Raw genomic sequence first — 10,697 nt, 5'->3', positions numbered from 1 at the left:
ACAGATTGCAACAAGCCGTATTTCAGTCAGTAAACTTTTGAAATGGAGAAGAGCACGCGCCTTCACACAGAGGGAAGCTGGATTAACATTTTCATGGATTAATAACTTAAATTCTGCTCTGTACCTCATTCAAAACTATTATATACTGAGAGAGAGGACTGTGACTGCAACACATCGTCATGTGAACGACTTTTGGTACCGGTTTTGACATTTTCGCAATAAATAAATTATTGTGATTACACGTATGTTTGTTTTTCTTCATAATTGTAGCCTATGTAGTTTTCTATCTTTGAAAATTACGTATTAATACTACGTATTAATGAGACCAGGCTGGAATGTTTTAGTTAAGTTGCAGAACACACATGGTAAAAGTTTGTGATTTCAAAAATGTTTAAGCAGCAAAGGATGTGGTAAGAGTCTGGTAATACAATAGAAATAAACAAGGCTTCCTTTTACAGTACAGTTGCACTTTACTTACTGAGTAAATTGTCATGTTTTCCTTGGTAACGTTGCAGGACATACGAGGTAAAAAAATGTGACTATGGAAAAGGGAATGATCACATAGGGTAAGATCCCAGTAATTCCATGGAAATAAACAAGGCTTCATTTTACAGTACAGTTGCACTTTACTTACCAAGTAAATTGTCATGTTTTCCTTGGTAACGTTGCAGGACATACGAGGTAAAAAATTGTGACTATATGGAAAAGGGAATGATCAGGTTATATGGTACAATTCCGGTAATACCATGGAAATAAGCAAGGCTTCATTTTACAGTACAGTTGCACTTTACTTACTGAGTAAATTGTAAAAACATCTGCAAGAACATACCCAGTATTTAAGATGTGCCATGACATTAGGGAAAACTGTTCCTGCGGGGTAGTTACCAGGTAAGTGTAAGGTCAATTATTTGATAAACCCTCTATAAATGGGTGTAGCAATGAACAACAACTATGTAAGACAAGGTAATTTATTGGAAACTACCGTCTTAATTTCAAGATAGTAATAAATAAACATGGACTGTTACCAACATAACCCTAGGATAACTACACACCTAACTTGAATTGATGGGTAATACTGGAGGTGTTTCTAAAAATTGGCTGCCTACATTCTGAGGAAGTACACAATTAAATCTGAGTTATTACCAACCTAAACAGGTAACAAGTACACAGTACTTTGTTGAGTTGATATTTAACAGTGGTGTTTTTTTCCCTGGTAGTTTCTCTGTAATTACATACTTATCACCTTAAGTAATTACACACTAAAATACTATAATTTACCATATGCTTACCAGGTAAATACTTAGTAATTAGTTTGTAGTTTCTCTGCATTTACATACTTGTTACCTGTGGTAATTACCAATAACCAACTATAACTTACCATATATTTACCAGGTAAATACCTAGTAATTAGGGGACTGTAAAAGGAAGGGTTACCAGAACGTTTTGGGCAGGAATGTGCTTAGAAAACACAGAGAGTCCGAATTTGTTAATTCAGAATCAAACGAACGAATGATTCAAATAGCCCAGTCACTACAAAACATTAAATCATCCAACACTTGGCTAAGTGCTAATGTATGCAATTAACTCCACGAAACAGGAAGTTGTTGTTACTCAGGCATGCGATGTCCGATCTGCCCCAAACTTCACATGTTTGATAATAGTCCTGTCCTGAACACATCTACATGACAATATTCAGTTTTAGTAATAGTGCCACCTGCTGGTAGGAGGAAGTGTGGCAAATACAAATGACTCCTATATTTATATATTGCCCACCGTACTCTGTTTTCCTAAAGCTGCCGGGTGGCGGTGGCACGGGTGCGAGGGCCTTTTTCATCGCTGCTTGCAGCTTTAATTATTGTTATTATTTTACAAAAGATCAAACACTTAAATTAATAGTCTACTAAGATATTTGATTGGTGTACACATTTTTTATTACACTCATGCCAATATAAATCTGCTATTTGCTGCTTGTTAAGTGTGATTTTATTAGTATGACTTTGTTTATGATTAGGACACACGGGGCAACATTTTAGTACTATAAAACTTTAAACCACTTTTCACAATTCTTACACTAGATTTAAGACCATTACTGTAAAGAAGATGGACTCCATTTTATTTTAAAAATCAAAAATTTTACTTGTTTGTATGAAAATATACGGTAACCTTTTTACTGTCACAAATGCTGGCTGTAACGAATGCGCAAAGACAAAAGAGTAAAAAATAAGCACTAATTTCCAGGAAAACTCAGGAGATAGAATCCACAACCAGGTACAACACTGATGACATGGAACAAAGAACAGAGGAAACTAAGGGTTTAATTAAATAGGGAAATAATGAGGGAACAAATGACCAACAAGTGAATGTAATTAGTAACTAAGGGAAATAATATGAACAGGCAAACGGGAACAGAGCCAACAGAGAGAAAACTAAACTAATACAGAACATAACAGAGCATACATGTTACATGTACATGTTTATTTTCTATTTAAGTTCATTTTACATTCATTTTAGTGTATTTTCCATATCAGTGTAATGCAAATAATATTTACACTATTGTTTTCTCATTGGCTAAAGTAAGTTAAAGACAGAAAATATGCAATTCAGTAAGCAACACCCACAACATGGTATTCAATGGATGGGGACCCAACAGCTGTTATATAAGACAGAACCAGAGGATGAGCTGTCTGTCAAGGGTATAGAATGGGGTTCTTACACACATGGCTTCTGTTCACACTAGTGAGAGCAGCTGACCCTCCATGTAAGTTATGGGAGACTTCTGGCATTCCTCAGCTTAGAAAAGATGGGGATGTGACAATTGGGGGCATCTTTTCCTTCCACAACAGCTGGGAGGAAATTATGCCCACATTCACATCAAAACCAGAGTGGCCCAAATGCAAGAGGTGAGTGGACACATTTTTACAGATGTTAAAAAAGTACAATGAATGAATGCAGTGTGCTTGTATAGGTGTGCCTGTCTTAACATGTCTGCTTGTATAGGTATTTATACCTGTCTTCACCTTGTGCATTTTCATTGTCATTTATTTAATTATTTATTTTCTTTCTGTAGTTTGAGCCTCAGAGAATTTCAAAATGCACAGACAATGGTATTTGCCATTGAAGAAATCAACAACAGAGCTGAAATTCTTCCTGGTGTCAGTTTGGGTTACAAAATTTATGATTCTTGTGGCTCAATAGAAATGGCTCTCAGAGCTTCTCTGTCATTAGTTAATGACGAAAATGCCTCTCTGTTGTCCTGTCAAAGACCTAACTCAATCCAAGCTATCATTGCAGAAACCTCCTCTACTCCAACTATTGCCATCTCTTCCACTGTTGGACCTCTGCATTTACCTGTGGTAAGTTGCTGTATCTTCCATATGACTGTTTAAAGCTTTAACAAAACAGTGATTTATGTAATAATGTAAATAAAAATACATAAATAAATAAATCCTACTAATAAATCACACATTCTATTTTGTTTAAAAAACAAACAAACCTGCAGATTAGTCATTTTGCAACATGCGCCTGCCTTAGTGACAGAAAGAAACACCCCTCCTTCTTCAGGACTATTCCTAGTGATTATTACCAGAGCCGAGCACTGGCCAAACTGATCAAGTATTTTGGCTGGACTTGGGTGGGGGCTCTTTGCAGTGATAATGATTATGGAAACAATGGCATGAACACTTTTATCAAAGCAGCCACAGAATTGGGAGTCTGTGTGGAATTTTCAGAAGCATTCTTCAGGACTGATACCAGGGAGGAAATTTTGAGGATCGTGGACATTGTGAAGAAATCAAGCTCTAAAGTGATTGTTGCCTTTGTATCCTACTCAGATATGGAAGTTCTTCTAGGGGAAATAGCTCAGCAGAATATTACTGGTTTACAGTGGATTGGTAGTGAATCATGGATCTCTGATATGAACATTGCTACTGGTAAATGGCAACACATTCTTAGAGGGTCCATGGGCTTTGCCATCCCAAAAGCTGAAATAAGAGGCTTAAGGGAATTTTTGACTAAACTTAACCCATCTTCCAGAACAGATCTGTATAAAGAGTTGTGGGAAACAGTATTCCATTGTAAACTTCCCTCACAACAAACTGTTGGAAGCAGAAGCATGTGCAAAGGCAATGAAAGTTTGGACAATGTGCAGAACCAGTACACAGATGTTACAGAATTACAAATTGCCAATAATGTTTACAAGGCTGTGTATGCTGTCGCTCATGCTCTGAACATCATAATCAGTTGTTCAAAATTAGACACAAACCAACGCAAATGCCTGGAGAATGTCAACAATACATGGCAGGTAGCATGAGTTGCATGGAAACGGTCATGTCAATTGCACTTATTTATTTACTCAAGTAATTTTTTTGCTTTTACAGGTACTTAATGCCTTGAGGGAAGTGAGCTTCTACACCGAAACTGGTGAAAAGGTGTTCTTTGATGAAAATGGAGATCCGGCAGCAAGATATGATCTATTGAACTGGCAGCAGGGGGAGGATGGAACAACAGAGTTTGTTAAAGTGGGTTTCTATGATGCCTCTTTAATACCAGGATTTCAGCTGTCATTTAACAACATCAGCATAGTGTGGGCCAAAAACCAACACCAGGTAATTTTTGTGAGCAGGTCTATAGACTTGAAGTACACCTTACATTGCTGTAAACAAGACGCAAGTTTTGTTGTGGTACAAATTGTCATGTTTTACAGGTTCCTGTATCTGTGTGCAGTGAGAGCTGTCCCATGGGCACTAGGAAGGCTGTGAAAAAAGGAAAACCTGTCTGCTGTTATGATTGTATTCAGTGTGCAGATGGTGAAATAAGTAATGAGACAGGTATGGGACAAGATTAAACATTCACAACAACAAGCAATCTAAAACAATCTAAAATCATTTTTATATTCAAACTTCTTCCTCAGATTCAGTGATGTGTCTCAAGTGCCCTGCTGAATTTTGGTCGAACAAATGGAGAGATGCATGTGTCCCAAAGCTTGTGGAATTCTTATCATTTGAAGATGTGATGGGGATTATTCTAGTAGTGTTTTCTTTAATGGGTGTTTCCTTTACATCAGGTATTGCTGTAGTTTTCTTTGTACACAAGGACACCCCAATAGTAAAAGCCAATAACTCAGAGCTGAGCTTCCTGCTGCTCTTCTCATTGACTCTGTGTTTCCTCTGTTCACTTACTTTCATTGGTCAGCCCACTGAGTGGTCCTGTATGTTGCGTCACACAGCATTTGGGATCATTTTTGTCCTTTGCATCTCTTGTGTTCTGGGCAAAACAATCGTTGTGTTAATGGCCTTCAGGGCTACACTTCCAGGAAGTAATGTCATGAGATGGTTTGGACCCTTGCAGCAAAGACTCAGTGTCATTACCTTCACTCTATTACAGATTGTAATTTGTGTGCTTTGGTTAACAATATCCCCTCCTTTCCCATATATGAACATGAATTATTACCAAGAGAAAATAATTCTAGAATGCAATTTAGGTTCTGATTTTGGTTTCTGGGCTGTGCTAGGTTATATAGGCCTACTGGCTGTATTGTGCTTCATTCTAGCTTTTCTGGCTCGTAAATTGCCGGATAACTTCAATGAAGCCAAATTCATCACATTCAGTATGCTCATATTCTGTGCTGTCTGGCTCACATTTATCCCAGCTTATGTCAGTTCTCCTGGAAAATTTATTGTAGCTGTGGAGATATTTGCTATTTTAGCTTCAAGTTTTGGTTTGCTGTTTTGCATATTTGCTCCAAAATGTTACATTATTTTACTTAAGCCAGAGCAAAACACAAAGAAACACATGATGATAAATCATTAAAATAAATAAATAAAATTCATAAACATGGGAATGATCATTTAAATTTGAATGAGGCAAATTTATTTAAAAAAGGTTTGCTTATGAATTATGATTGTAGCCTCTACATTTATTAAATTCTTTATTATTCATTCAGAATATTATATATTTTACTAAATACACATTGGAATATATATTACAAATGCTTAACTGAATAAATTATGAATAATTGTGAATGTTAGCTTATTAACTACTTACAAATGTTGCATTATCAAACCAATCATCTAAAAGTGTTTTTTTTTTTTTTTTAATCCTGATATGACACCAACTTTCAAATTGCCAATACTATGAAGTCATGTACTTATTATTAAATGTGTCCAAGTTGTACCATGCAACAAATAATGTTAAACATTTCAGAGTAATTTACTCCAATATACTGTATATTCAACATACTGTATATAATGTCAAATTTATACAGTATGGATAGATTTAATAATATATAAAATATGCTTTGTGAATGCTTTAACATTAATAAAGATGTTTCATGTCATCCCTGAAAAGGTTCTATGAAATTTCTTTGCATACAATGAAGAAATATTGTATTAATTTCACTAAAAACTAAATTATTATATAATATTCAAAGAAAATGATGAAATGATGTAAACTTCCAAATAATATGATGTATGACAGTTATACATCCTCTGTTAAGGGTGTAAACAAAAGGTTTGGTCAATAAAAAGGGTGAATGTGTTTGGTCACCGAATATTTGAAAGGATCCGGCCCACAATGTTGATTCTAGAGCTACTACTGCTCAAGTCAGTGTTGATAAGGGCAGAACAGACAGTTTGTAAACGACAGGGTAAAACACAGCTGCCTGAGTTCATCAAAGATGGAGCCCTAAAAATTGGAGGCATCTTCACATTTTACACAGGGTATACTGGGGTGATTCCGAAATTTAACCAATTACCTCCTCAACCAAAGTGTAAGGAGTAAGTATGTTTTCAATGCAAATTGTTTTCATAGTGTAATTTGAGGAATTACATAATGTATTGTTTAATATTTGTGCTTTGGAGAAGTGGTACTTACTTGTCTGTCCTATTTTTATTTTTATTTTTATCTCTGTAGTATCAATTACAGGGAATTTAAATTTGCATGCACTATGATCTTCGCAATAGAAGAAATAAATAAAAAACAAAATTTACTCCCAAACCACACTCTGGGATATGAAATCTTTAATGCCTGTGGATTCTCTAATATTCTTCAGTCTGCACTTTCACTGTCCAATGGACAAGATGATGTCACTGACAAAATAAACTGCACCAAGGCCGATACTGTGCAGGCTATAATAGGTCATTCAGGATCCACTCCAACAATTGGCTTTGCCAGAATAACTGGCCGATTCCAAATACCTGTGGTAAGATGTCACCCAATTATATATATATATATATATATATATATATATATATATATATATATATATATATATATATATATATATATATTATATTTGCATTAATTTGCATTTGTAATCATTATGTTCACAACTAGTAATAATGACTTAAATGAGCTTATTGCTTTTGCTTTATGTTAATACACGGTTAGTTAACTGCGTGATTATATGTACTTGGACAGTCACCTCTGATAACAGATCACTCTAACTTGTAATGTAGATACATGCGTTTTCTGTAAAGCTGCTTTGAAACAATATGTATTGTGAAAAGCGCTATACAAGTAAATTGAATTGAATAACCAATGATCTGTTGACAGAAAAAAAAAAAAAAAAAAAAAAAAAAGCAGAGGCACTGAAGGATGAAATTCACCCAGTTTCATTCATGCTGTTTCACATTTGTAATTGTGTTCACACAGATCAGTCATTTTGCTACCTGTGCTTGCCTGAGCAACAGAAAAGAGTTTCCTTCTTTCTTCAGAACTATTCCAAGTGATTACTACCAGAGCAGAGCTCTGGCCCAGCTTGTGAAACATTTTGGCTGGACATGGGTGGGAGCCTTAAGCAATGACAATGATTATGGTAAAACTGGCATTGCCACATTTATTAAGGCTGCTGAAGAAGAGGGAGTCTGTGTTGAATACTCAGAGGCTTTTGAAAGCACAGGATCAAAAACTTCTATAACAAGTATTGTAGACATTATCAGAACCTCCACATCTAAGGTAATAATGGCTTTCATGTCACACAGAGAGATCAAGATACTGGTGGATGAGCTATACAGGCAAAATATTACAGGACTGCAGTGGATCGGAAGTGATGCCTGGATCACAGATGACTCTCTTGCAGATAGCCAAGGCCACAATTTGCTGATTGGATCTATAGGATTTACTGTACGCAATGCTCAAATACCTGGACTAGGCCCTTTTCTACAGGACGTCAACCCCTCCCAATTTCCTAAAAGCATGTTTCTCAAAGAATTCTGGGAAAATGTTTTTCAGTGCTCATTAAGCCCAAATACAATTCTACGGGCATGCAACGGCTCAGAGAACTTGAAATATGTCAAACATTCTTTTACTGATATGTCTGATCTGAGATTTATCAATAATGTCTACACTGCTGTGTATGCAATTGCTCATGCACTGCACAATCTACTGTCATGTAAGCAGCAAAAACTCCCATTTGATAATGCCAGTAAATTGGTAAGTAAATTGCATGATTTAAATAAAAGATGAATGAACAATTTACTATTAAATTAGTTTTTTTTTTCTTCACTGAAGTCACCATATATGATGTTACTAAAGTGTAGTTTTAAAATGATATGCTTTACAATTTTTCGTTTCCACATTGCTAAAAGGAGGTTATTCTGAATCTAAAATGAGATTACTGCAAATTAAAAATAATAAGAAGAACAAACAAAACCTTTTCTATCATTACAGGTTTTACATTATCTGCAAACCGTAAATTTCAGCATGAATAGGGGAGAAACACTGTTTTTTGATAGTGAAGGCAACTCCCCTGCAAGGTACGAACTGGTAAACTTACAAAAGGTCACAAAAGGCACCATGGAGGTAGCCACAATTGGCTACTATGATGCAACTCTGCCTCGTGGGCAACAGTTTACTATGAACAATGTCAACATCATCTGGGGAGGAGGCCTAAAGACTGTAAGAGTCTCTTTTCAAATTAACTTTCCAATTATAACTAAATATCCAAGTGCACATGAGATGAAGTGAGATGCAGTATAGGCTCAGATCCACAAGACAAACGAGTGTAAACATGTGCAAACATGTCACATGGCATATTATTTTTCTATTGTTTTTCAAGTAGCTTTTCCCTAATGTGTGGCAGGTGCCTGTGTCTGTGTGCAGTGAGAGCTGTCCCCTAGGCACTAGGAAAGCTGTGCAGCAAGGAAGACCCATCTGTTGTTTTGACTGTATTCCATGCCCTCCAGGAGAGATTAGCAACACAACAGGTAATGTTTGTTTAATTGCTCTTTTAACACTTGCAGTTCATCAAAAGAGGATCAAATGGAAAAGTTTTACAATTATTTTAATCTAAATTATCATATACACTACTATAAAAACGTTATTTAAAACACTAACAAGTCTATTTCTAAAGGAGTAGTGTATGATCAGATATAGGCTAAGAGATGCTTCATTGAAATAGCAGGCTCATTACTATTGCACTTCCATTTTCATCCACACCAGATGCATCTGACTGTGTGAAGTGCCCTTTTGGATACTGGTCCAATAGCAGAGGTGATGAGTGTATCATAAAGACAGTGGAATTCCTGTCATTCACCGAAATCATGGGTATCATTTTAATGATGTTTGGGATTCTTGGGGCATTTCTAACTATGATCATATTTTTAGTTTTCTCTCACCACAGAGACACACCAATAGTAAAAGCCAACAACTCAGAGTTGAGCTTCCTGCTGCTCTTCTCATTGACTCTGTGTTTCCTCTGTTCATTTACTTTCATTGGCCGGCCTACTGAGTGGTCCTGTATGTTGCGTCACACTGCATTTGGCATCACTTTTGTCCTCTGTATCTCTTGTGTTCTGGGGAAAACAGTAGTGGTGTTAATGGCCTTCAGAGCTACACTTCCAGGAAGTAATGTTATGAAATGGTTTGGGCCTCTTCAACAAAGAATCAGTGTTGTTAGCTTTACTCTTGTACAGGTCCTTATTTGCATCCTTTGGTTAACATTATCCCCACCTTTCCCATATATGAACATGAACTACTACAGAGAAAAGATCATCCTAGAATGCAGATTAGGCTCAGCTGTCGGTTTCTGTGCTGTTCTGGGATACATTGGCCTACTGGCTGTCTTGTGTTTCATTTTGGCTTTTCTAGCCCGTAAGCTCCCTGATAACTTCAATGAAGCCAAGTTCATCACATTCAGTATGCTCATTTTCTGTTCTGTCTGGATTGCCTTTATCCCAGCTTACCTAAGCACACCTGGAAAGTTAACAGTAGCTGTGGAGGTATTTGCCATTTTAGCTTCCAGTTATAGTTTACTGATCTGTATTTTCATTCCAAAATGTTATGTCATCCTGTTAAGACCAGATGCAAACACAAAAAAAACATTTACTGGGAAAATGCCACATTAAATTGATCATAAAGACACAGAACATTGCCTAATTGCTACAGATGTTATAAAAAATAATGTGAGATAAACAGAACACATTTAACTTCATTACAAGAACTGATGAATATATGAAAAGGACAGAAACTGCAAAGGTCACATCAGACTGCATCAAATGCATCAGTGAAGACCTGAACCCTTTCAGTCATCCAAGTGAATGCCACAGATATGATCTCCCTCTAGTGGAAAAAAGTGTAGGACTACTAATGTAAGACTTAATGAACTTCATTCTCTCTCTTGTATTTCTCATAGTGTAAGTCTATGTATTTATCAGATCTTTATGGGTGAATATGAGCATAGTATGAATAGTGTTATTATT

The 10,697-nt window shown here is 36.1% G+C and overlaps 2 protein-coding genes across 2 annotated transcripts; both read left to right on the top strand.

The window, feature by feature from the left end:
• Window positions 1-2,432: 2,432 nt before the first annotated feature.
• On the top strand, window positions 2,433-5,808 carry olfce1p (olfactory receptor C family, e1; the record flags this gene model as incomplete). The annotated part of the gene is made up of 6 exons (XM_079873571.1): window positions 2,433-2,900; window positions 3,068-3,353; window positions 3,500-4,300; window positions 4,377-4,604; window positions 4,703-4,826; window positions 4,910-5,808. The coding sequence occupies exons 1-6, from the start codon at window positions 2,701-2,703 to the stop codon at window positions 5,806-5,808; spliced, it is 2,538 nt and encodes an 845-aa protein (XP_079729697.1). The 5' UTR covers window positions 2,433-2,700.
• A 762-nt stretch (window positions 5,809-6,570) lies between these two features.
• LOC307160746 (extracellular calcium-sensing receptor-like) lies at window positions 6,571-10,343 on the top strand (the record flags this gene model as incomplete). Its single annotated transcript, XM_079874931.1, has 6 exons — window positions 6,571-6,773; window positions 6,910-7,198; window positions 7,651-8,422; window positions 8,636-8,895; window positions 9,080-9,203; window positions 9,439-10,343. The coding sequence occupies 6 exons, from the start codon at window positions 6,571-6,573 to the stop codon at window positions 10,341-10,343; spliced, it is 2,553 nt and encodes an 850-aa protein (XP_079731057.1).
• Between the last annotated feature and the right edge of the window lie 354 nt (window positions 10,344-10,697).

The sequence above is a fragment of the Squalius cephalus genome, assembly GCF_949319135.1.
Source record: "Squalius cephalus genome assembly, chromosome: 6".
Taxonomy (NCBI): Eukaryota; Metazoa; Chordata; class Actinopteri; order Cypriniformes; family Leuciscidae; genus Squalius; species Squalius cephalus.
The sequence above is the reverse complement of the archived record's forward strand: the minus strand, read 5'-3'. Positions and strand labels throughout refer to the sequence as shown.